At 46.4% G+C, this 27056-nt stretch overlaps 1 protein-coding gene, 1 long non-coding RNA gene and 1 other non-coding gene across 3 annotated transcripts; 1 reads left to right on the top strand and 2 right to left on the bottom strand.

Moving 5' to 3' along the window:
- Positions 1–271: 271 nt before the first annotated feature.
- LOC101119079 (myeloid-associated differentiation marker-like) lies at positions 272–2863 on the bottom strand. Its single transcript, XM_027957517.1, has 2 exons — positions 1961–2863; positions 272–328 (listed from the first exon to the last, which is right to left on the bottom strand). Exons 1-2 carry the CDS (start codon positions 2861–2863, stop codon positions 272–274), a joined length of 960 nt encoding a protein of 319 aa, XP_027813318.1.
- A 9238-nt stretch (positions 2864–12101) lies between these two features.
- TRNAC-ACA (transfer RNA cysteine (anticodon ACA)) lies at positions 12102–12174 on the top strand. Its single transcript has one exon. It is a non-coding gene; the product is annotated as a tRNA-Cys (tRNA).
- A 3270-nt stretch (positions 12175–15444) lies between these two features.
- LOC132658110 (uncharacterized) lies at positions 15445–25397 on the bottom strand. The gene is made up of 2 exons (XR_009597197.1): positions 25128–25397; positions 15445–22528 (listed from the first exon to the last, which is right to left on the bottom strand). It is a non-coding gene; the product is annotated as an uncharacterized LOC132658110 (long non-coding RNA).
- Positions 25398–27056: the final 1659 nt, after the last annotated feature.

The raw sequence follows: 27056 nt of genomic DNA on the forward strand, positions 1-27056 counted from the left end.
CAGTCATGTTCAGCTCTTTGCGATCCTATGGAAGCAGCCCACCAGGCTCCTCTGTCCATGGGATTCTCCAGGCAAGAATACTGGAGAGGGTTGCCATGCCCTCCTCCAGGGAATCTTCCCAAGCCAGGAATCAAACCCAGGTCTCCTGCATTGCAGGCAGATGCTTTATCATCTGAGCCACTAGGGAAGCCCAAGAATACTGGAGGTCTCTGGAGCCACCCCCTAAACTTGTCAAAGACCCAGCCCCTCCCATTTCCTGCCAAAGTATGCATCAGGCTGGTTCTGCAGGCAAGTCAGCCTGGGAGGAGAGATAGTCGAAGCGCTCTCCCTGGTGGCCAGTCATAATCAGACAGGCAGCCACACCCAGCAGCTTCTGAGGTTCATGAAAATAGTTAACAGTAGAAGCCATGACCCTAAACCCTAGAGCCTGGACAGGAGAGAATCCCCAGAGGTCAGGCTACAGCTCCCTGCCCTCCAGACCAGGTTCCCAAAGGTCAGTGGTACAAATGGCAGGTATGGCCACTTTAAAGTTGAGTGGAAAGCACAGTAGTTTGATGTCATATGAACTAGGATTTAAATTCCCTGAGTTCTTAACCTCACCTGGAGAACCTCATGCATGTGGTGGGTTGTTAGGACGTATCCTGCCGGGCTGAGCCCTCTCTCTGCATGAACAGGTAGCCAAGGAAGTTCGCAGGGGCGAGGCTGGACCAGTGACCGGAGTCCCCTGGAGGTGCTCAGCCCTTAGGCCAGTGGCTCATCCATGACTGCACAGCATAGTCGTCTGGCCCTCGGGCTGAGCTTCTTAAAGTGTGGGCTCCCTGCCTGCTGCACAGCCAGCTCTCAGTGGAGGAAGCCCCACCCAGAGGTCCTACAACAGCACCCTCTTCTGCTGTTGGCAAGCTTGCCAGAAATATCCTGAGAGGGTCAAGATGCTAGGCAGGGTCCGATTGGAGCCTCCTTGCCCTTCCCCCAGCCCACCAGCCTCCCTACAGGGACCTTGGGACAGGAGCCAGCCATACAGACAAGGGCCACATGGATGGACCACCTACACTGGCCCCCAAGACAGATAGTCAGGTGCCTGAGGCTGCAGGAGAGAAGAGACCCTCTTTTCTCCACTCAAAGGTGGATAGAGGAAGGCTGACTCTATGATCCTTCCAAGAAGCTGCTCCAGGGTCAGAGAATGGACCCGGGCTCTGTTCTACATCAGGATCCTGCCACAGTCTGAGCCTGGTGTCAGCCAGGAGGCTCTGGCTGGCCAGCTGAGGAGGGAGTGTTTGGCCACTGCTCTGGGAGGCAGGGAGGACAGGCCAGGCAGGGAGCAAGGGAAGGGCCTGATGCCTGGGCACCCGGTCTTCTCCATCAACTGTGTGTACTAAAGGGCTGGAGTTGACCCTGGCCACTCAACAAGTGGGCTTGGGGGCCACAGCTCCTTCTCCCCATGTTATAGACCAGGGTTCTTGGCCTCCTTAATCAATAGAAATTGATTTGGTGCGGTCCAGGTGCAAGCAAGGGTTTCAGCAAAGGGTCCAAGATCACAGCCTGTCTTGTATCCAGAACCCTGGACCCAAGGCGCCTCCCTTCCCTCTGCTTTTGGAGACAGCCTGTGGGGGCATCTCTCAGCTCTTCCCCAGCCTGTCCATCAGGGCTGCAGGGAATATGGAGACCATCTGGCCAACAATCCCTCCCCTGACCCTTCTTTTCCACTTGGTATATTTTTCAAACTTTAATTTTGTTTTCTTAAAAAAGCAATTTGCTTACATGTTTCAAAATCAAAATGCTCAAAAAGGCCATATTCTGAGAAATCTCCCTTCTACCCATGGCTCCATCCACTTTTCCCTCAACTCCCCGACCGATACCAGGTTTCTGAGTCTAAATGAGGGCATCAGGGGACATCAGAAGTTGGTGAAGAAACTGCAGGTGAAAAGAATCCAGAGTCCCTGGGCTGAGCCTCAGTCCATACAAAAGCCTCGAGGATCAAGTACACCATGTCAGCCACATAAACCAGCAGGTTGATGGCTGTCAGGATGGCCACAACCAGTCGCTGGTCCCAGACGCAGACAAAGGTAGTGAGTTGATCACTGCATCTCATATCACTGGACCGCTGGGGCTGCCCCCCCAGCTTCTCGTGGAACTGGTAGAGGGGCCAGAGGATCACTGCGGTGGCGTAGAGGAGGACGGAGAACACAGTCTGCACCCACAGTAAAACGGGGAGGCGGAGGGGCAGCTTTTGGTCGTTGTCACAGTCACACCCATTCACAAGGAAGTTCACGACCCCCAGGATGAAGCAGATGGAGTACACGAAAACACACCACACCAGGGCCGGCTGGTCCCGGTACAGGTCAGTGTTGCTGATGAAAGGGAAGATGACACAGGCCAGATAGTTCTCCAGCCTCCTGAGCACACCTGGGAAGGTGGGCACAAAGCAGACCATGTCGCCGGGTCGGACACAGACCCAGGCCACTTCGATGGCATAAAGCAGAGTAGCAACGAAGGATAAGGCAGTGGCGGTGATGGCGCGGTTCTGGGCGGGGCCTGGAGAAAAGACCTGGATGTAGGAGGTGCCGAAGATTAGGGATGTCACGATGCAGATGATGCCGAAGTGGAAGGAAATAGCATAAAGAAAACCATCCCAGGAGAAAGGGAGGTGGGACTGCAGCCCACATAACTCCACTATGGAGGTGATGAGGCTCATGGCAAAACAGAGACACCAGATGAACATGCACCAGTTAGCCAGGCTCTCCTTCCAAATGCCCAGGCTGGCCCCCAGCGAGAAGGACACGCAGGTGGAGAGCAGCTGCCCCACGCGGAGGAAAAACCCCATGATGGGCTTGGAGGGCAGGCCTGAGGACCAGCTCATGGGCATGGTGCCAGTCAGGCAGGTCAATGTCACCGCTGTTGTAACCTTGCTTGTTTCTCAACCAAAGGATTGTAAACAGTTTAAACACAGCTCCGGATTTGATGCTCTGAGTTCAGTTTTGCTTTGCCGGTTAAGCTCTGTTTCTATCTCCGTTCTTTTTTCTCTAGAAAATATATGACTGCTGACCCCTAGAACTGAGGTGCTGATCTGAACAAAGTAAGGACCATGCTCACCTTCTCAAAATCCAGCAAGGCGGTCCAGAGGTTAATGTAAAGTCTCCCCAGATAGAAGCACAGCGCACCCCTGGCACACAGCCTGCAGCCTTTTCAGCTTCCTTCCTTGTATAAATTCCCGCTGAGCCTTGCCGTGCTGGGAGTTGGTTCTTTTTCTCAGCGATCCACCTTCTCTCCTGCTCGCCCGGCTCCTTAACATAAAGCTACTTTTCTTCTGCCCAAGACTTTTCTCTCAGTACTGGCTTCTTCAGGGACGAGCAGTCGAGCAGTCAAGCCGGAGCTGGATGACAATGTTATTTATATACCCAGGCAGCAGCCAGGTCCCCGGGGTTCCTGCCCTCCCCCTCTTCCTGGGGTGGAAGGGACAGTGCGGCTGGGAAAGTTGTGCTGTCCACTGCTCCCAGTTAAGATCTGTGGGTATTTTTCCAGGAGCTGTGAAACATACCTACCCCTCCCCACTCCTTGCTCACAGCCTGCTTTCACTTTCTGTTGGGGGCAGGAAACTGGCCTCTGCCAGAGCAGCGGAGCTCTTAACAGAGGGAGTGAAAGAGCATGCATCCTGCGAGCCCTCCTTCCCCCCTATTTGGGCATATTCTTTGCTCTTTGGACTTTGGGGTCAGTAGGATGCTGCAGGAGTGGGGAATGGCTTATCTGTGACTCTGTACCACTCTCTTCCCAAGGAAGAATTGGTTTGGTTGCTTTAAATCTGTTCTGGGGGAGCTGGTGTAGTGGGGGGAGGGGTCTACATCTGTCCCTTCTAGACGTCCACTGGCATGCATCTTGGCAGATTGGCAACACTAGAGCTATTACGCAGTAGATAACCATGAATAAAATGCTGTTTTAATTTTAATATAGCCCAAGTCGTGTATGTTTTCGATTCTGAAGAACAGTGGCCCTGGAATGGGTCTCTAAATTACTATTTTCCAGTTAGAATTCTTTTGTCAATGATCTGATAAGTGGGAGGCTTTCCTGTTCCTCATAATAAAGATTCTTCCAACAAGGGCACCAAATTAAAAGCAAAAAGAAAATGAAACTGTGAAAAGCCAGCCTCCTTTACAGGGGTGACTTTGCAGGCAAGGGAGGAAGAAGAGGGGGTCCTCTTTTTAGGGAACTGAACCCACACCAACCTCTATGGTTTCTGTCCTGGTGCCCCAGGCAGGGGATGCCCGGGTCTGTGCCCCCTCCTCCCCAGTCTCCGGAAGGAGAAGGGTTCTAGTACAGAGGCAGGGGTGGGAGGAAGAGCCTCAGCGCCCCCACAGCTTGAGGAAGAAACGTGGTATGAAGTAGTTTCTCCTTTTAAGACCCCAGAGGACACTCAATTTGCCTGGAGCATGTCCCTTACAAGGGGAGAGGGAGGGAAAGTGGATTTTCGCTAAGACAATTCCCTTAGTTTGAATGCACAAGGACAGCCAGTTGGCTGTTGTTGGACATACAATCTTTTTTTCACCTCAGACCTACTAAACTGGAAAAAAGAAAATCCTCCATACCAAGACGATTCACAAAAATTGGTGGAAATGTTCATTAGTACTTTTTTTAACCCACCGCCCAACATGGGCTGATGCAGACACGGGTGGTGATTGTATTCACAGCGGAGGAGCGGCTCCTTGTCCCAGACAAATCCTGACACTCATCTCTCGGTATTTGGCTTCTTGAGGACTGAAGACACAAGCCTGATTTCAGTAACACAGCCTCAAGGTAAGAGGCCTCCAGAAGCTAAAAGAGGCAAAGAGGGACCCTTTCCTGGGGCATCAGAGACAGCACAGCCCTGTTGACACGTTGTTTCAAAACACTGACCTCTGGAACTGTGAGAGAATACATTTCTGTTGTTTTAAGCCACCAGGCTTGTGATAATAGCCCTAGGAAACTTTCAAGATGAACTTCCAGAAATGAAAAATATATTATTTGTCACATATTTTTTATAGTTTCCAGAAAAACTTGCTGACCTCCTGCTCTAGAGCATGGTGGTCACATGGATCCCAGGATCCCTTGTCATACCCTGTGTCCCGGTGTCTGAGACTCACAGGGAAGGGTCCACTGATCTAGAGAAGGCTGGTCAGTCCAAACACCTGCAGGAGCCATGAGGGAAGGAAATAAGTAAAGGGGATGGAGAGGACAAGTGTCCCAGGAGAGGACGAGCTGCACCTGTCGGGGGTGGTGGAAAAGCAAGATGTGGTGTGTGATGATATGGTCTCATGTTTATAAAACAGGGAAAAAAGATACAGATACTCCTTACAAACATGTGTGAATGTATGCACACACATGTCTACATATGATCAGAACCTGTGAAATGTGTTGAAGGCTGTACATGAAGTTGAGGACCTGGATGCTCCCTGGATGAAGGGATGGACACTCTTGGCCACACCCAAGAGGGGGGATAGGGCACTTTTGAGATGATCACAGTCCTGCTTTATGTCAGTTAAACATGAGAAGAAGAAAATGTAGAAAATACTAAACAGAGATGAAAACCAAAAATAATATAAATGGCAGAGAATTTGCTCAGCTTCTCCCCACCCTAAAGGAACACAGCCCAGTGACACCAGATCTCCTGCGGCTTGAAAAGGAGCTGGAAATGTGGATTTTCGTGTGAAATTCAAACACTTTGCAGCTGCCAAAAGCAACAGAAATAAATAACACCAATTCTATACCATCTTTTTCTGAAAACACTGAAGGGACACCGAACACATCCTTGGATCACCTTCAATACAAAGTGGTTTGCAACCTCTGACCTGGAGGAAATCAAGCTTGTATGTGCTATGTCCAGAATGGGCCAAGGGCCTTCTGGGTCCTCTGTGAGGGAGAGAGGGAGGAGAACAGGCAGCTGGCATCGATTGAGTATGCCATGTGACAGGCCTTCTGATAAGCTGTTTACATGATTTCGTTAATTAAAGAAGGTATTGAGCCCATTGCACAGATGGGAAAACTGAGGCTCTGGTGAGTAACTTTCCCAGAATCATCCAGCTATGAAATGTCTGCCAAAGGTCCAGAGCCTCCTTGTAACTCTGGTGACCATCTCCCCTCCTCCTTCTCTGCCCTTCTGGCACCTCATTCCTTCCTTCCTTCCTTTATCGTGGCCATGACCTTCCCGGCTCCCTGTCTTCCAGTCCACACGCCCGGCTGCTGGGCAGGCAGGGCTCAGCCACATCCAGGCTGTGCTCTGACAGGGGCACCATGTCCAGGCTCACAGATTAGAGTGGAGGAAGGGCTGCTGGGAAACTCAGGCAAATCTGCTGCTTCTCAGTTGGGCAACTGAGGCCCAGATTGGGCACATGCCTTACCCAGGGTCACAGAGCAAGAACACCCATGCCTCTCCTTCCCCAAGCCCTCCTTCTGTCCCATTGTGCACAGCTGCTCAGTCGTGCCCAGCACTTTGCAACCCCATGGACTATAGTCCACCAGACTCCTCTGTCCATGGGGATTCTCCAGGCAAGAACACTGGAGTGGGTTGCCATGCCCTCCTCCAGGAGATCTTCCCAACCCAGGGATCAAACCCAGGTCTCCCGCATTGTAGGTGGATACTTAAAACGTCAGAGCCACCAGGGTAGCCCAAGAATACTGGAAAGGGTAGCCTATGCCTTCTCTAGGGGATCTTTCTGACCCAGGGATGAACCAGGGTCTTCTGCATTCCAGGTAGATTCTTTACCAGGTGAGCTACAAGGGAACCACCTCTGTCCCTGGATGCAAAGCTGTCATTTCTCCTGGGAAGGAAATTCCAGATGAGTTCTGGGAGGTTGGTGGGAATAGACTGGCAAACAGCAAGCAGGACACCCCAGCCTCCCTCACCCCAGTGCCCTCCCCACCCTGGCAGTGCCCGCTAGGAGGCCCGCAGGCTCCACGGCTCCACTGGCAATTGGGGCTCAAGGAGTTTTGCGAGTCCAGGGAGGTTCTCAGGTTTGCTCTGTGTTTCTCTTTCCAGCCTCAGCTTGTCCCAGGGTTTATTATCAGCAAAGGTGATATAATAATCCCCTGATGGCAGGAAGCTGGCTGGGGCTCAGGGTGCTGGCCCTTCCGCCCTGGGGGCCTCTCAGCAAATAGTCCCTTGGAAACAGGGCAGCTGTCCCTGAGGAGGGAGGTGGGCTGGGAGGGGCCTCACTCCCCCCACACTGGACCCTGGAGGAGCCCCTGTGTGAGCAGGACTGCAGCCCTGGCTGGCGGGACTGTCTTGGGCAGGTGACCTGGGCAATTCCATGGTCTCCAGGGTCCCTGCCACTCTGGCCACGTGTCCCTGTCACAGACCCGAAACTCCTTCAGGCCTCTGTTCTCTTGCCTCTGTTTCAGTCCAGGCCCCTCCTCCATGGGAAGGTTGTCTCCATGCCTGCATCCCTTCTGGGTTAGAGGACCCCTACTGGGCTGCCTCAGGGCCCCTGGGACCCTGGAATCCGCCCCACCCAGTCATCTCCACTCTGCCACTCCTACCCTCGTCCCAGTCCTGGGTGCCTTCTCAGGGCTGTCTCCTCCCAGGAGTCCTGCAGGGGCCTCCTGTTTCAGCTCTTGCCTTTAAAAGGGGGCCGATCATCCGTCCATCCCCACCCCTCCCTGGATGCCCTGAAAGGCTCCCCATCAGCATCAGACACAGCATCCTTGTTCATTTCCAATCCTTTCTTCCCAGCTTGGAAGCTGCTATCCAGTCTCCCAGGCCAGGAGAATCCTCACAGGTAGGACTAGTCCTAAATCTTTCCAGACTCCCACCTGGATGGCAGTTTTGGAACTTAAGGGCTCAATATTATGCTAATTTATTCTGTGTTTCTTCCATTATGCTTCTTGATGCTTAGAGTCATGCTGAGTTGGGGTCTCCCTTCCCCAATGCAGAAGAGTCACACATGAAGGCAAAATCGGGGGAGGGGATTCACAACAGCCCCTACTTCCCATGTCATCTTGTCCCCACGGCCTTGCTCTCACCCCATGGGCTCCTCCCTGTTCAGACCTGAAGCTGCCCTCCTCCAGGTGGGGCTGTGTCCTCTCAGATGGCAGCTCCTTCTAGTGATGGCTGCAGGGAGGACAGGCTGGGACACGTGTCTCCAGGTTACTGTGGAAGGAGGCCGTGGGCCTGAAGGTGGGTCCTGGATCCCAGAACTCCCACACTCAAGGGACCTGCTGACATGTGGGCTGTAGAGCAAAGTGCTCAAACCCACAGCTTTGCTATTTTTATCTGGGGTTTATGCTTTCTAGCCTTTTCACTGTGGTCCCCCAGCCTTAGTTTTCTCATCCATGAATGGATTATCAGACTTTCCTTGTGGTCCAGTAGCAGTTTCACTGAAGGGGGCATAGGTTCAAACACAGGTTGGGGAATTTCCATACACCATACAGCGCAGCTGAAAATAATTGCATTAACAATGCAATCCACTACTTCTTTTCTGAACGCATGGGCTCAGATGTGCTCGTTATTCAGAATTTTTAAGTCAGACGGGTATATGGTGAATCTACTCTATATGCCATAACACTCGGCCTTGTGTCTGAAAGCACCTTGAAATAAACACATAAGTGTTTTGGCAACTGAATTATAATCAAACATGTTAGTGTTTCAGCAACATAAATTGTCTCAACTTTGTTCAAGTCAAGTTTGTTACTAAACAATTAAACTTTTTCTTTCATTTTGGAGAGAGTTGAAATTTGGGATTGTAGAAAACTATCCCTGTAACCAGAGCTTTCCAGATAGCAATAGTGGTAAAGAATCTACCTGCCAGTGTCAAAGACGCAAGAGACAGGGGTTTGATCCCTGGGTTGGAAAAGATATCCTGGAATAGGAAGCAGCTATCCACTCCATTATTCTTGCCTGGGAAATCCCAAGGACAGAGAAACCTGGTGGGCCACAGCCTATGGAGTCAGAAAGAATCAGACACGACTCCATTCTTGTACCCTGTATGGCTGTAGATAATGGCATACAGAGCAAAGAGCTAAAAAATGTGCATGGCTTTGTGGCTAGACTCAACTCACCCTTGAGATAAGACAAGTTTCTTGACAAAGCCAAGGGTGACGGGTGGGGAGAATAACTGTAGAGCAGCTGTGCTGTTACCAGGTGTCTGGTTCTAACTCCATAGATTCTGAGCCTCAGCCATCACAGGGCCCTGTGTCATTTCCAGACGTCTGACTTAATCCACCTCCAGAGCTAGGTCTTTCTCTGGTGGGTCCTCAGCGAAGACCACTGCTGTCCTGGTGTCAGTGACATGCCTGACCATCACAGCACCATGTCCACCAACAGGACATTCACTTTGTCCATCTCAGCCTCTTTGGACACCATATGGTTCTACCTGCGCCTGCCGCAGCTGTTCTCCACTTGTGTGGCCTTCTCGCTGGTGGCCAGCATGGGCACTGGGAGAGAGGATGTAGGCAACTGGTCCATGGCCATCTGGTGCTTCTGTTTTGCTGTGACCCTCATCATCTTCATTGCTGAGTTATGTAAGCTCCAGTCCCCCTTCATTTCTTCTGGTACCACCTCAACACCTACACCTCCTATGCCGCCCTCCTCTGCCTCTTGGCCTCTGTCATCTACTCCATCACCTTTGTCCAGTTGCTGTTCAGTCACCAAGTCATGTCCGACTCTTTGTGACCCTGTGGACTACAGCACGCCAGGCCTCTATGTCCCTCACTGTCTCCGGAGTTTGCCCAAGTTCATGTCCAGCTGTGCAACATGGAATACAAGCTGCCCATCAAGCTTGTGCACACCCTGCTCATCGTGCTCCTCTACACCAGCGCTCTGGTCCTCTGGCCACTCTACCAGTTCTATGAGAGGTTGGGTGGGAAGCCCCAGTGGTCCAGTGATGAGGACTGCATTGATGGGTTCACTGCCTACTTGTGCACCTGGGACCAGCGCCTGGCTGTGGCCATCCTGACAGCCTCCAACCTGCTGGTTTATGTGGCTGGCCTGGTGTACTGGGCCCGCCAGCTCTCTGTAGGAACTAAGCGCCTGCACAGCACTCCTGACTCCCTCCGCTCATAGGAGGTATCCTCACCAAGCTCTGACATCCTCTGACATCCTTAGTGGACGTGAACTTGGGCAAACTCTGAAGACAGTGAGGGACGTAGAGGCCTGGTGTGCTGCAGTCCGCAGGGTCACAAAGAGTCAGACATGACTTGGTGACTGAACATCAACAACAGCTGATCTTCTCTTCCTGGCTCCCTGTTGCCTTAATGGTCCAGGAGCGAGTGACGAGAATGAAGACAGAACACAAAATCTGGTGCAATGGGTCAGGGGACCTGCAGCGTCTGTTGGACTGAGGTGCAGAGTCCACTCTCAGTCCAGTTTTTATTCCTAATTGCAGACTACAAGACTTTGATCTTATCTTTCTCAAGACAGCTCTGGTTTAAACACGTACTCCTAAATGTCATGGACTTCATTGACATGGTCCAGATCTCCTTGTTTTTACTCCAGGCCATTGCCTTCCAGGCTAGTCTCAGGAACAATCAGCAAGTACTAGGCAGTATTCATGCCTGGCGCTTACGCGGTGTTTCAAAGTCCGTGCTTTCGTGATCCTGGTCATACTCCCATCTGGGTCTGGCCTTGGGGTTTGTAACAGGGCTATTATTCTAAGAAAAACATGAACGATAATCATTAACTTAGTTTCTTAATATATGCTGTTTTTCCAGCTTCTATTTCTGTGGAATCTCTCAAGGCTGGGTAAGTACATTATTAGGAAGTCCCAGTAAATCTCCCCATTTTTATTTTTGCAGGCATAGATACACCAATCAAACAACTTCTTTCTTCATCAGTTCTTGGATGGTTTCTTTCGGTTTCTCTCATTCATCTGAGTATTAGACACAAAACAGTCAAAAATATATATCTTTATATTATAGTACTAAGCAATCCTCCTCCTAGAGGGGTTTAGTTTATGTAAACCTTCCTCAATTTCTTCAAATAAGTTTCTGGGAGTAGTTATAAGTGAGCATTCTGCATATTAGAAATAGTAGCCTGTAACTAAGAAATATCTAAGGACAGATTATTACAAACGTGTCCTCTCAGATGTTTAGATAATTGATCCCAAGTATATCCCAAGCACTTCGATTACACTTATGAAGTGTGACACAAAATGAAGAGATATTCCAATCACACTTCAGATGATTTTGTAATTTTGAAATTTTGTACTCTGTCCCCTCATAGGAGAACTGCGTTTTCTAAATCAATCAATTGTTCATTAATTTCTTGGTCTATGTGAGCCTGACTTCCCCAGGCAGGACCTGCATTTTGGTGCCACTGCTGTGCAGATGTTGTCCTGTGGATAGTCTGACGCAGTGCCACCCCGGCTACTGCCATGGTTGTGGCTATAGCAATGATTCTCATAATAGCTACGGAGTCCAGTAAACCTTGTGGAATGTTGCAGTACTTCTTTATAACCTTTAAAAGAGCTTGTGCTTCAAGGGAGCCTTCCCAAGGTCTGGTTTGATTTACTGGAAGCCATATCCCCAATCTCCTTCTTAATATAACAAATGAGTGATTAGAATTATAAAGTGAAGAATTTAAGCAGGTGTATAATTTTCAATCCTGGCAAGAAAGTTCCTGTACATTTTCACTGATAAAAATTGTTCCTTTCAAGAGCACATAAGGATCTCTCACGCAAGCCTGAATATAAAATGTCCAATTTGTACTGGTATTAAATGTCAATGAATAATTAGTTTTATCGGAATAATACCCATCCCAAATTTGGAATCTTTTAAGACTTAAAGCTAGTGTCCAAATCCCTCCTTGCCCTCTCCCTTGATCTAACTATGGGAAGGGGGTGACATGCCACTTCCACGCCATATAATTGGATGATCTGAAGAGTGGTAATAGTAGCATGGTTAAAGACTTTATGCACCTGCCAACGCAGCTTTTATGAGGATAGCAGAACTGCTTTTGATGAGAGCAGTTAGACACTGCATACCCCTTAGGGGACCAGTCCCGTCCAATTCCATAGGAACCAGTAATCAAAATTATTCCCTCAGTCCCACTGCAATTATCCCACTGAATACGATCTTGCTTTTCAGTCCATAGCTTGTGATGCTCGCATAAAGGTCTGTCCAATTTGTTGTCGTTATGGGGTTCCCTGGTGGCTCAGATGGTAAAGCGTCTGCCTACAATGCGGAAGACCCGGGTTCGATCCCTGGGTCAGGGAAGATCCCTGGAGAAGGAAATGGCAACCCACTCCAATATCCTTGCCTGGAGAATCCCATGGATGAGAAGCCTGGTAGGCTACAGTCCACAGGGGTCACAAAAATTCGGACACGACTGAGCGATTTCACATTGGGTTCTGAGTTGTTATAAGCAAAACTCAGACCAAAGAGAAGATGTAGCTGAACCTTAGTATAGTTACTATTTAAAGAATTAGTGGACAGCCAGGCTTGCATAGACAGTTTAAGACATCTTGTAGCTGGTCCTATACAAGTTGGCCAGAATTCATACCCATAAGTAACATTGAAGGGAGTCCCTTCCTCTTGTTTAAAAAGAGAAAGGTGTGTATCTTTAAGTCTTGGTATCCAGGAAGAATAACAAACATAAATGGGGATCATAGAATCCCCCCAGTCAATAGGTTTTAGTAATGGGAGGCTAGGTATATATGCCCAATAAGTTTAATTTTTAGATTCAGCTGTTGCTAAGGGTATACTCACTGTGGTGGTGGTAAGAGCAAACAACGCAACAGGCAGATTGTTAGGAGTGACAGGATTCACTTTATTTTCTAAGAGCTCTTCTGATTTCTGTGTTAATCTTTTAATTTTTTATCCCCAAGTGGGGATCTTGTTCCGATAAGTCAACGGGAGAGGAATCGTTATCTTTGTCTGTTTCAGACTCAGGCCTTTGAAACTCATTACTGGAGATGCAAAGTTCCACGCAAAGCGTCTTTTCCGTGGGAGTTCACTCATGATATGGTTTCAGATGATGTGAAGGGGTGTTTCTGAATCACCTGGTGAAACACAAGTGAAACCCCTTCCCCAGGTTGTCAGAGTCCCCCTCTGCCGTGAACGTGTTACTGGATCACACCACCAAACAGGTGGTTTGGGGTGAATTTCTTTTTGTTCCTTTTTAAAATGTCATTCTACTGCAGTGAAATCATTATCTTGATGCAAAAATTTAAAATAAATAATGCTTTATATAATTTTTGCGGTGGAGGAAGTGACATTCCATTTCCCACCTTTTTGTTTTTGTAGCATTTCTTTACGAGATCTGTTAGCTCATTTTACAATATCTTGTCCTTGGGGATTATAGGGAGTTCATGTATGATGCTTTATAGACCAAGCCTTTTTAAAAAATCCCTAAAAGTAGAACTAGTGTAAGCCAGGCCATTGTCTGCTTTTATATTTTGTGGGAGGCCCATTGTAGTAAAGCAACTACGCAAATGTGAAATAACATGTTGAGTAGATTCCCCAGAGCAAGCAGTTGCCCAGATAAACTTAGAGTTAGTATCAGCCATGACGTGTACATAAGCAAGCTTTCCAAAGGATGGAATGTGAGTTACGTCCATCTGCCAGATCTGATTTGGCTTCAGGCCACGGGGATTAACTCCCAAGGCTTCTGTTGGAGACGTGGTTATCGCAACCATCTGGCATGTAGGATAAGTCCATACAATCTGTTTAGCTTGAGCCCAAGGGATATGAAACTTGGTTTTTAAATATTTGAATTATAGTGTGTCAGATCATGAAGGGCTGATGCCTCTGTAAATACTGGAAATAAAAGGGCATTGGCTTGATCATTTCCGAGATGGTTGGATGGCATCTCCGACTCAATGGACATGAGTTTGAGTAAACTCCAGAAGCTGGTGATGGATAGGGAGGCCTTGGACAGGAAGGCCTGGCATGCTGCAGTCCACGGGGTCGCAAAGAGTCAGAGACACCTGAGTGACTGAACTGAACTGTTAGAGGCCCTGGTAAGTCAGTATGAGCTGGAGTATGAGTACTGTAGGAGGGAAACTGTTGGTATCTAAACTTTTTGTAAATTTATAAAAAGTGTATATAATGTGGATAGGATAGTATCCTTAATAGTTGCTGTTTCTATATGTTTAGTTACATGTACAGAATATTGAGAATCAGATGAGATGTTAACTGTTTGGGCAATATTTTGTAACGTGTGTTTAAATAACTAGCATAAACGTGCCTGTATATCCTGTTTTACCTCAGCTAGTGCCATCTGTCGGAGAAGGCGATGGCACCCCACTCCAGTACTCTTGCCTGGAAAATCCCATGGATGGAGGAGCCTGGTAGTCTGCAGTCCATGGGGTCGCGAAGAGTCAGACACGACTGAGCGACTTCACTTTCACTTTTCACTTTCATGCATTGGAGAAGGAAATGGCAACCCACTCCAGTGTTCTTGCCTGGAGAATCCCAGGGATGGGGGAACCTGGTGGGCTGCCATCCATGGGGTCGCACAGAGTTGGACACGACTGAAGCGACTCAGCAGCAGCAGCAGCAGCAGCTCTATCCACACAGGCTGATCAGTTTCCCAATTAAGAGGTATGGGTGTGGGTGGAGGAAGATTAATATGAGCAGTGGACACTAATGAAAAGGGGGCGGTTTGAAATCTTGAGTAGTCAAAGGATAAATCTTTCTTGTTGATTTGTGTCCAGTCCCAATCCTGGTATATAACCCTGACTGAACATAATTCAGCGACTGGCCTCGCTATATTGATTTGGAGGGATATGTATGTCAGCATGTCATTGTTCCAAGAGATCACAACCCCGTAGATTGACAGGTATATCAGCAACATAAAGTTGGATAGTGGCTAGTTGTTTATCAGGCCCTGAACAAGACGATACCACAGTGCTCTGCTTTAGTCCTTGTGCCTGTCCCGGACCTACAATAGATATTGGAGCAGGCCTGGTCAGCGACACTTTAGGCCGATGTTGAGAGCTGATGATAGAAACATCAGCTCCAGTATCTATTAAACCTTGAAAGTTTTTGCCACTTATATTGACTTGTTAGGTAGGTCTGGATTCTAAAATTTTTTCAGTGAGAAAAATACCAGCCTTTCCTGTGCTTCCAAATCCCCTAGAGCCCTGCTTTTTGTCCGAATGTCCTATACCCACATAAGGTAGAATTAAACGCTGAGCAATTCTATCCCCTTTGGAAACCTCCCAGGGAAGAGCAATAGAGGCCATAACCTCCAATTCTCCTTCATAATCACTGGCTATAACTCCGGTATGAATTTGAACTCCCTGGGAAGTCAGCCCTGATCTTCCTAACAATAATTCAACTGTCCCCTGTGGAAGGGGTCCCAATATTCCTGTTGAAATAACAGTTGGTGTCTCTCCAGGAGTAACAATAGTATCCTGACTACTACTTATATCAAGGGTTGTGTTTCCTTGGGTTGCTGGGGATAATTCCATGACACGGCATGGTAATTCTTGTCGTGGTCTAGGTGCGGGTGGGAAAAGAATTTCCAGACATAAGACAGAATGAGAGAGAAATAAAGTTTATTAGAGTGGGAGACACTGTTAGAACAGCGGGCCAGCTCAAGGGAGAACCAGCGTTGAACAGGGGTCCTTAGTCCACTTTTATACCCAGGGTACAGGAGCGGGATAGGGGTCTTGTGGGTCGTTTGCTGATTGGATGAGGCACGTATACTGGGTGGGGGAAGAGTAAGGCAAATACGTTCTCCCTATAGGGTAAGAGGGGAGACAGGTCATACTGCTCAGGAGGACCCAAAATCTGTTAACAGTTACAAGAAGGGGGAGGGAAAGGCAACAAGGGTCTGGTTTTTCCATGCCTGCATTGCAAGACCCTCCTTGGTTTTATCTGCTCGTTTGTCCTTGGGTCACCATATTCCTCCCTCTACTTTTAAGGCTAATTCTTTGGCCTCTTTTGATACCCTGCTCATGTCTAACTGTCTATCTATTTCCCTTCTCAGGCATCTGGGAACCCAGTCTCCGGGGAAAAGGGGCGATGACCACTCTGGCTTCTTCAGGCTGTACAGGGGCGTCGTGGGGCTCTGGGTTCCCTTTGCCTGCTCTCTGTCAGGGTGCATTTACAGAGGCAGATGAGAGTCCATGGAACGACAAGGTGACTTGTTTCAGCATTGTCTAGGTGTTGGTCAGGGAATATTCTTGTCATCCTACCACTTGGAGATTTGTTGTATTCTGGAAGAAACAAACTTAGCAAGAAAGTTAAAGGTATGTGGCCCAAGATTAATAGAAGCAGAAAAGCTGCTCAGGGGCTACCAGGGGAACCAGGACCAGACATTGGTTTATGATGTTAGTGTTTCTCTAGGTACGAGAAGATGCAAGAATTTGGGCCCATAAAATCTTTACCTGAAAACATCTGACTATCTGAAGGCCAGTTCTTCTGGGTTTTTCCCAGAGCACAGAGTGCCTTATTTCTGATCTCCACCCTGAACTCCTTTCAGGGGGTATCGAAGGTCAGCAGCTTGCAGTGGTCATGATGTAATCTTTGTAGAAGCAGCTGGCAAGTACCAACTTCCAGTCAGCTGGGCCCCTTCATAGCCACATATATGACCATGTTTGGGGGGCATTTCATGTCCAATGTGTCCCACGGTGCTGGGAAGGCTCATTCCCAGGTCTAGGGAAGATTCCACTGATAGACCACTCCGGGTGCTGTTATTGGACCAGGCCTTGCAAGTAGCAAAAGTCTCTGGACCACTGTCTTACTAGCCTCTTGGTCCAGGAAAATATTCCCTCTTGTTGCTTCTTCCCATATCTAGAGTTACATTATTACAATCATTGATCTCACGTGGAACTACATATCAGCATTATATCACAGGCTCAGTCACACATTTGTTAGCAAAAGAAATAATCTTCCGAAACAAGTGACATAGAAAATAATATAGCTATAGCTAGCAGTTATTAGTAAAGTCATAAGCAAGAATTATAAGTCAAAAACTTTCATTAGGTAGAGCATGGTATACCCCAGGTCATCTGACTTCAGTTGTTAAATGACTATAGCCTGGTGTTAATCTCCTGATTGTACATTATGGAGCATCTGATCTTTATCTGAAGATTGGTTACTGAGATAAGCCTTAGAAACAAACTTAGAGTGTCCTTTTTAATAACTTAATTAAATCTTTTAGCAATATAACATAACAAGGAACTATCTCAGAAGTGAGTCTTAGTAAACACTAGACCTTAATTAACAAAACTAGAAACTTAGTTTAACAATTTATAAGACTTAATATTCAGTGATTTTTTTCATTATGGAGGCATTAACCCTGTAACCAGGGAAGGCTTTAACCCATCAAATAAAAATAAGGTTTGTCAGGAACCTGGGAAAAGCCAAGCGGCCGTCTTGGATTTCCATAGCCCTGACTCTTTGATTTTCAGCTATTATTCACCCATTTTTAACTCCCCAATTTAGGAGTAGACTGTTGCCATGTTTTAAGGACATTAGGATAGCACAAGTCTAACAGTGAGGGGTTATTTTTTATAGAAGCAGAATGAGCTTTTACATGTACCATAATCTTAAATAACACTTATTTACTTTACCAAAGTAACAAAAGATTTTAAAAACAAATATAAATCACTTAAGGGCAAAGAAATTCATAATCTGTTAATGAAAGATTCATTCTAAGAAAACTTTGTTCTCTTAACATAGAGAGTAGACTAAATTCCAGTCTGTTACCAATTTATCAGATAGCAAGCAAACAAAACTTATCAGTTAATCTAAGAAAAGTCTTTTCCATACACCTTGAAGAACTAGCAGTATTTTTCTAAAGGTGTGAGAGTGAAACCATACAAGGCATGTTTAAAATCTAATTAAACTGTAAATGACAAAGTAGCCTGGTCATTGCTGTGACTTGTAACACTTTATCATGATAACTAGAATTATAACCGACAACATTTTACCAGGACATATCAGATTTTCATGAATTTCACATAATTTCTAGGATATCTATATAAGTAACATCAACCATACAATTTAACCTGAGAAGATTCAACACTTCTCCAATAATATTTTCCCATGCAATTTGACATGTCAAATGAACTCAGGTAGTTTAATAGCTCTTTGGGATGTCTCAGGGGCCCTCTGAAGCATCCCAAAGTCAGCTAGAAGTCAAGCTATTTAGGCAGCTTTGTCAACAAATAGCAGAAGGGTTTATAACAATCAGATAGAATTGTAAATATCATTGTGAAATAATATATTCACTTAGCCAAAGTAACAAAGATTTCAAAGGTAAACATAGAACAGATCACTTCAGAGGTAAAGAAACTTAAAATCCATTATCAAAGGCAGTTCAACATCTCAAGAAAACTTTTGTTTATACACAAAACTCTTCCCTTGGGGTCCACTTTCCATAAAGCCTTCTTCTCACTCTCATTGGTTCTCTCGCCCTGGAACAGCCAACTGTAAGTCAGACCTACCTCCTTCCCCTTCATAAAATGTAACTTCATTCCTCACAGCTTCTCTACTGAACACGCACATCCTACTTTCCTTAAGCAACCAAGAATTGGCCTTTATATTAGCATTCTATAGATTGGTGAACATAAATGCCAGTGATAACTTCTCAAAAAAATTCTAGCAAACATCTCAGGATGGCATCAAACATTATTTATTAATAGTCCAAAATCTTTACTTTCTCTGTAAGTTAGTATTCAGTAACAAATGTTTCAGAATCTTATTTTGTTTGGAAATGACCTAGCTATTCAGTAAACTTCTGTTACTTAGTTTAGCACAACCCTAGAAATTCAGGTTACCAAAATCTAAAGAAACTGTTTTAGACAGACATTTTTAATCTTAATAGAGTTTATCTTAAAGCTCATATCTCATTTACATTTTTTTTGAAGTTTTTTCACTCTAGGTACCTTCCTTGCCAACAAACCTGTGACAGATATAACAATATAACAATATTTAACTTATAATAAACCTAGGTACAATGAAAATATGCTTAATCTTAATGACTCTTAGACATGTCTATATTAGATTAGCAAACAAACATTAATATTAGATATTTAATATTGAATATTTCCCAGTTCATGTGAATCTGAAATTCAGTTAGGTTAATTTCTCTTGTATTTAGAATTGTCTCATTTGTAAGCGCTTACTTTTCTTTAGGCCAATTAAGTTAGAACTCACAACTTCAGCAATATTATTTTTAAAAAAACCGAAAGACACACATTGAGACATACATAAACCCAGACAGACAGACAGAGATCTCATAGTTTTCTGCCTGAGATTTAAAATGTCTCTTTGAACCACCCTCCCCCAGCTTTTTTTTTTTTTGCTTGAAATTTTAATTTGCCCAAGACTGATGTCTCAGGCAAAGTGGGCTGTGTATTTCAGGGACATAGAAAGAGTTAACTTCAAGCTTTTCCCTAGGCAAACTTTTATTTATTTATTTATTTTAGGGATGAATAAATTTTATTTTTTATTTTTTTAATTTAAATTTATTTTAATTGGAGGCTAATTACTTTACAATATTGTATTGTTTTTGCCATACATCAACATGAATCCACTACGGGTGTACACGTGTTCCCCATCCTGGACCTCGATCCCACCTCCCTCCCCACACCATCCCTCTGGGTCATCCCAGTGCACCAGCCCCAAGCATCCTGTATCATGCATCAAACCTGGACTGGCGATTCATTTCACATATGATATTATACATGTTTCAATGTCATTTTCCCAAATCATCCCACCCTTGCCCTCTCCCACAGAGTCCAAAAGACTATTCTATACATCTGTGTCTCTTTTGCTGTCTCGCATGCAGGGTTATGGTTACCATCTTTCTGAAGTCCATATATGTGCGTTAGTATACGCTAGTAAAGTAATGCTCAAAATTCTCCAAGCCAGGTTTCAGTAATATGTGAACCGTGAACTTCCAGATATTCAAGCTGGTTTTATAAAAGGCAGAGGAACCAGAGATCAAATTGCCAACATCCGCTGGATCATGGAAAAGCAAGAGAGTTCCAGAAAAACATCTATTTCTGCTTTATTGACTATGCCAAAGCCTTTGACTGTGTGGATCACAATAAACTGTGGAAAATTCTGAAAGAGATGGTAATACCAGACCACCTGACCTGTCTCTTGAGAAACCTATATGCAGGTCAGGAAGCAACAGTTAGAACTGGACATGGAACAACAGACTGGTTCCAAATAGGAAAAGAAGTAGTGTCAAGGCTGTATATTGTCACCCTGCTTATTTAACTTCTATGCAGAGTACATCATGAGAAACGCTGGGCTGGAAGAAGCACAAGCTGGAATCAAGATTGCCGGGAGAAATATCAATAACCTCAGATATGCAGATGACACCACCCTTATGGCAGAAAGTGAAGAGGAACTAAAAAGCCTCTTGATGTAAGAGGACAGTGAAAAAAATTGGCTTAAAGCTCAACATTCAGAAAATGAAGATCATGGCATCCGGTCCCATCACTTCATGGGAAATAGATGGGGAAACAGTGGAAACAGTGTCAGACTTTATTTTGGGGGGCTCCAAAATCACTGCAGATGGTGACTACAGCCATGAAATTAAAAGACGCTTACTCCTTGGAAGAAAAGTTATGACCAACCTAGATAGCATGTTGGAAAGCAGAGACATTACTTTGCCAACTAAGGTCCGTCTAGTCAAGGTTATGGTTTTTCCAGTGGTCATGTATGGATGTGAGAGTTGGACTGTGAAGAAAGCTGAGCGCCAAAGAATTGCTGCTTTTGAACAGTGGTGTTGGAGAAGACTCTTGAGAGTCCCTTGGACTGCAAGGAGATCCAACCAGTCCATTCTGAAGGAGATCAACCCTGGGGTTTCTTTGGAAGGAATGATGCTAAAGCTGAAACTCCAGTACTTTGGCCACCTCATGCGAAGAGTTGACTCATTGGAAAAGACTCTGATGCTGGGAGGGATTGGGGGCAGGAGGAGAAGGGGATGACAGAGGATGAGATGGCTGGATGGCATCACTGACTTGATGGACGTGAGTCTGAGTGAACTCTGGGAGTTGGTGATGGACAGGGAGGCCTGGCATGCTGCGATTCATGGGGTCGCAAAGAGTCAGACAAGAGTGAGCAACTGAACTGAACTGAACTGTATTGGTGTTTTTCTTTCTGGCTTACTTCACCCTGTATAATAGGCTCCAGTTTCATCCACCTCATTAGAACTGGTTCAAATGTATTCTTTTTAATGGCTGAGTAATACTCCATTGTGTATATGTACCACAGCTGTCTTATCCATTCATCTGCTGATGGACATCTAGGTTGCTTCCTTGTCCTGGCTATTATAAATAGTGCTGTGATGAACATTGGGGTACACGTGTCTCTTTCAATTCTGGTTTCCTCAGTGTGTATGCCCAGCAGTGGGATTGCTGGGTCGTATGGCAGTTCTATTTCCAGTTTGTTAAGGAATCTCCACACTGTTCTCCATAGTGGCTGTACTAGTTTGCATTCCCACCAGCAGTGTAAGAGGGTTCCCTAACAAGCTAGTTGTTTCCAATTGCACATGCAAAAAGAACCAGTTTTGCAGTTTCCAAGAAAAAAAAAAATTTCATTTTAACCAGTTTTATCTGGAGTCTAAAGAATATCATGGCCATCCTGTGTCAAAAAGTCATCTTTCCTTTCTGTAGTCATAGTTTTACACCTAAATTATAGACCAAATATGCTCAAATTGACTCTGATATCAGGGACAGATCAATTGATAAAATTCTTGGATTGTCCCTCTGGTGGGAAGTGAGGTCTTTGTCCATCAGAAGAATCTGAAGGGTTAAGGAAATTTGCAGAAGTGGGGGAATCTTGATCCTTCCCCACCCTGAGAAACAGGAGTAGTTAGAAGGGAACTCTTTAGGATATTAGGAGTGGGGGAAACTTGGTTCTCTCCCCACCTGAGAGATAAGCATAGAGGAGAGTTTTGATACTTCAGGCTTTTGAATATAGGAGAAAGACCTGGACCAAAGGGAACCCCAGAATTCTTTCCTAGAGATCATGTGGATATGAAAGGTCAAGTAGGGGTTGTCTAGGAAATCTGATGGAGAGAGACAGAGGGGGACAAGAGATAGGGAGGCAACAGAAAGACACACGCGGCATGAGTCCCTCAAATCCATATTCTAACTGAGGGCCATGAAGGACTGAACGTAAGGAAATTCTGGGTCCTTTCCCTGCTTTTGGCAAAAGCTAGTGTGCCATTCAGAGGCCATTTTTTGGGGGCCCCCCAGTTTGTATTGGGGCCAGGCCTTTTGCAGGGTCAAAATTTTCCAGTTTCTGAGAACATAGCCAAGGGGTGAGTCTGAGAGAGGCTCCCAAGACATACCAGAACCCATCCTTAGCCTCCATGCCATAGAACGGGGGTACTGAGAGTCACCGATGGCAAAAAGTCATCCCTTTTTGTCTCAGTGATGTCTCCATGCAACTATTGGCACAAAAATGGCCAACCATCCCAACAGTCACATACAACAGTGAGAGGTGACCTCTGAGAACTATGCAGCTAAGGCACCATGTGACCTGGGCAGAGAAAGACAGAGATCCCTGGGATCAGCTGGGTGACTCACCATTGGGCGATTCCCTGAAACATGGAAGGCACTCTTGGGATGGCTCAGCAGCAACACCGAGGCTCCTGTAAATCAATCCGGACCGAAAGGGAAAGAAGTGAAAGTGACAGGGGAGAAGGCTGAGGAATCTGCCTTACAATGCTATGGGGGAGGCGGTGGCCAGGGGCAATGGTCTGTCTCTGTTTTGCTTCAACCACTATGTGCCTGACACGGTGCATGGAAGTTGTCTTGCTGGGGGTGGATGCCCTTGTGGCCTGATCCGTTCCGCATCCCCCTTAGTGGGCCAGCTCACGGGAGTCCTCATGTGGCAGGGACCCTAATGGCTTTTAAGTGCCTGAGTCATGCCCACACAACATTGGTTGGCCTAGTCCTCAGTTGGAAAGAAGACAAAGGAGAGACCCTCACCCATTCGGGTGGCAGCTACTGGGGCTCAGTGAGCTGTGGGCCTTTGGAACACACCAGAGGGTAACCCTAGCCAGAGTCCCTCAGTTGCTTCCACAGCACCTGACTGTTCACAGAGGGTCCCTATGAGAAAGGAGAAGTGAGGATGTGGGAAAGAGACCCCAAGTCCCCATATAGGCCACAAAAATGTCATGGTCTAGGTGCGGGTTGGAAAAGAATTTCCAGACATAAGACAGAATGAGAGGGAAATAAAGTTTATTAGAATGGGAGACACTGTTAGAACAGTGGGCCAGCTCAAGGGAGAACCAACATTGAACAGGGGTCTTTAGTCCACTTTTTACCCAGGGTACAGGGATGGAATAGGGGTCTTGTGGGTCATTTGCTGATTGGATGAGGCATATATATTGGGTGGAGGGAAGAGTAAGGCAAATACCTTCTTCCTATGGGGTAGGAGGGGAGACAGGTTATACTGCTCAGGAGGACTTGAAATCCATTAATAGTTACAAGAAGGGGGAGGGAAGGACGACAAGGGTCTGGTTTTTCCATTCCTGCATTGCAAGACCCTCCTTGGTTTCATCTGCTCTTTTGTCCTTGGGTCACCACAATTCTGACTGTTCTTGTTGCTGGCAGGAGTAGTTGGGGAAGACATCTGTGGAGGCTGAACTGGACAGGCTCCCTTGTTCGATGGGGCTGGGAGCTTGCCCTGGGAGCCATTTCCCCAAAGGGGGGTGCCATCCTTATGAAATTTAGAACGACATTGATTTGCCCAGTGATTTCCTTTTTTACATTTTGGGCAGAGGCTGGGGACATTCCCCTTTTGTGAATTTCCTTTTTGAAAGTTCCCTTTTTTGAACTTACATTCAACCCTAGTATGTCCGGGTTTTCCACAATTAAAACAAGTGCTGGGGAATTTAGGAAGTTGTAATCTAGCCATAGCTTGAGCTAGTAAATCCGCTTTAAAGGATTCGGTTCCCACTCCCTGGCATAGCTTAACATAATCATTTAAACTAGCTTTTCCTTTGAAAGGGTTCATTACTTTTTTGCAATCAGTGTTAGCATTATCGTAAGCCAACAATTGTAATAGGACGTCTGCTGCCTCGGCATCTGTGACTTGCTGGTAGATTGCCTCTTGTAATCGGGCAATAAATTCAGTATAGGGCTCCTTAGGCCCCTGGACAACTTTTTGAAAGGAAACAGAGGTCTGGCTTTTTGGCTCTATTTTCTCCCAGGCCCTCAAGCAACACCTTCGCAATTGTTTTATGGCTTGATCGCTCATACGTATTTGATCTTGCACTCTCCCCCATGGACCTATCCCCATAAGTTGTTCCAAAGAAATAGGGATATTATGAGTCTGATTATGTGCAGCCAGAGTCTCAGCATGATCCTGCCACCAAGTTCTGAACTGACGAAACTCGCCTGGGGTCAAGACTGTTTTTGCTAATGCCAACCAATCTGCTGGAATGAGGCAATTGCCCTCTGCTACACTCTGAACTATTTCTACCGTGAATGGGGAATTTACACCGTAATTTTGTATTGCTTGTTTTAATTCCTTTAGGATTTTAAAAGGAAAAGGCTCACGAACAGCCTCATAGACTCCATCAGGGTTCTTAGGATCGACACCAAGAGCTACACTCTCATGAATAGTCATAGGAAAGGTAGTACAAAAAGCCTCTAAATCTCCTTCCTGTTGTGCTTGTAAAATTCCTTTCTGTATGGATGAAAGGTGAGGAGTGGGCACAGACTCTTGACTGAAAATGTTTCCTGCAAAAGCAGGTGGTAGGGATGGAGAACAATGGGAAGGAGATGGAGAAAAAAATCCATCACCCTCCTTGGGAGCCGAGGGAGCAGGTTTTGCAGATGGCTTGCCCTTTTCCTCTGGCTTCACATACTCTGGACTTTGAGGCTTTTCAGAAGAGTCATCATCACTTTCATCAAAAGAATCAGAAGTCTGTAAAAGTTCCAGTACTGACTTAATTAATGCCCACGTACTCCAAATAGAAACAGGGAGCGGAGTTCCTTTTGCATATTCTTTCTTCAACTCAGCGCCAACCTTTTCCCAGGCTTTTAAAACTAAGGTCCCTATTGATGGGAACCAGCAGCAGTATTTATCCACTGCTTGTAACAATTCTAATAATTGCCCTTCACTAATAGAAACTCCTCCCGCTTTCAAGAGCTGTCTTAATAAACAAATATACGGGCAATAGTGTTCTGCACTCTCAACATTTCCCATTTTAACCCCGATTAAATGCCTGAAAGACTTACCAGTGGAGACTTTCAGAGGCCTCTCACTCGTCCCAGGTTCTGCGTCCCTGTAGTTTCACTTGCACTCGTAGAAGTCTTTTGCTCCAGCCCCACGGTGGGTGCCAATTGTTACCTTAACAGTCCGGGAGCGAGCCACGAGAATGAAGACAGAACACGAAATCTGGTGCAATGGGTCAGGGGACCTGCAGCCTCTGTTGGACTGAGGTGCAGAGTCCACTCTGAGTCCAGCTTTTATTCCGAATTGCACACTACAAGACTTTCTTTGATCTTGTCTTTCTCAAGACACATGCTGTTTTAAGCACGTACTCCTAAATGTCATGGACTACACTGACATAGTCCAGGTCTCCTTGTTTTCACCCCAGGCCTTTCCCTTCCGGGCCAGTCTCAGGAACAGTCAGCAAGTGCGTAGGCAGCGTTCGTGCCTGGCGCTGACCCAGTGTTCCAAGGTCCATGCTTTCATGATCCCAGTCATACTCCCTTCTGCGTCTGGCCTTGGGGTTGGTAACAAGGCTATTAGTCTAAGAAAAACATGAAAGATAATCATTAACATAGCTTCTTAACATATGCTGTTTTTCCAGCTTCTATTTCTGTGGAATTTCTCAAGGCTGGGTAAGTACATTATTCGGAATCCCAGTACGGCTCCCTCTCGCCCTCCTTTCACCCTTCCTCACTCTCCTTTCTGTTTCCTTCCCTCCTTCTGCCCTGTCTCCTTCTGGTTTTTGTGGCTTCTCACACCCTGTTTTGCCTCTTTCTCTTGCTTTCTCATCTTTCCTTCATTTTCTGCTTTTTGCCCCTTTTCTGGTCATCCTTGGTTTTCTCGTCTCCTATGTCCTGACCACCTCTCCCCATTTTCCTTCTTCCAATCCATCAGGACCTGAGACTCCTTCCTTCTCTGCCCACCGCCCCTTCCCGCCTCCTAAGGTGCTGACTCCACAGCACACAGCCCTCTGTGCAGCTGTTCACACCCTGGGCCTCTGGTGGGGCCTCCTCACTGCCAAAGCGTGTCTGTCCCCCTGGCAGTGCCTTAGTTGGTATGTGTTTCTGGCTTTGAGGGTGGGGTGGATATATAGGGATTGAGGCCTGTCTCAGAGGAGAGGGATGTACCGTGTGTCTCCTCTTTAAGTTAAAATGGAATCTCTGGAGGTCAATAACTTCCAGTGGGTGAGAGTCTTGAAGCAGAGACCCTGAGTCTCTGGGCCCTACCTGGTGCTCAGCCCCACCTGAGATTGGCTCCAGAATTTTGGCAGGCTCATTAAACACTGGCTGCCTAGAGGGCATCTTAGAGGAAGCTGGAGGTGAATGTCTTCCATCCCAATACTCTCTGGGGAATCAAAAAAAAGGAGCCAGTAGAGAACCCCAAGGTCTTGAAGACACCCGTCGGCAGTGTTGGTGAGGGGCAGTGATGTAGCCCTCCTGTCTCAGTGATGGAAACATCATGTCCTGCCTCTGCAGGGAGAAGAGCATGGCCACTACAGCCTTAAAGGTGATGCTAGCCTGGAGTTCTTTTCTTTTCTCCTGTTCAAGGGGTCAAAAATTGCTGGGTGACCGTTTTTAAAGGGGAAGTCTCTTTTCAAATTTTCCTGGGCAGGTGGTTTAGGGGGTGAAGTTTGCTGCTTCCGTTGTCGTAGGAATTGCAGCGCCTGGCTGTGAGGCGACACACATGTGTTTCTGTGTGCCAGGTGCTTTCTGCTTCTGCTTCCTGTTTCTCTGAGCCTCAAGCGTAATACGATCTATATCAGTGTATATTATTTTTTAAAAATTCCCGAAGCTTCCTGGTCCCATCAGCCCCTTCAGTTAATCACAGAGAAAAACCTTGTCCCTTCTCCCATATTGATAATGTCCTTTGTAATCTCAATAGAAAGATGGAAGGAAGAAAAAAACTGCAAGACAAATTCACATATACTGATGCCCCAAATTTGCTCACAGCAG

This window comes from Ovis aries, chromosome 18, assembly GCF_016772045.2.
Source record: "Ovis aries strain OAR_USU_Benz2616 breed Rambouillet chromosome 18, ARS-UI_Ramb_v3.0, whole genome shotgun sequence".
Taxonomy (NCBI): Eukaryota; Metazoa; Chordata; class Mammalia; order Artiodactyla; family Bovidae; genus Ovis; species Ovis aries.

Coding starts and splice junctions, on each gene's coding strand:
- LOC101119079 (XM_027957517.1), bottom strand. CDS start 2,863: ATGCCCATGAGCTGGTCCTCAGGCCTGCCCTCCAAGCCCATCATGGGG. Junction 329..1,960: donor ACTTGATCCTCGAGGCTTTT/GTATGGACTGAG, acceptor ACTGGCCACCAG/GGAGAGCGCTTCGACTATCT.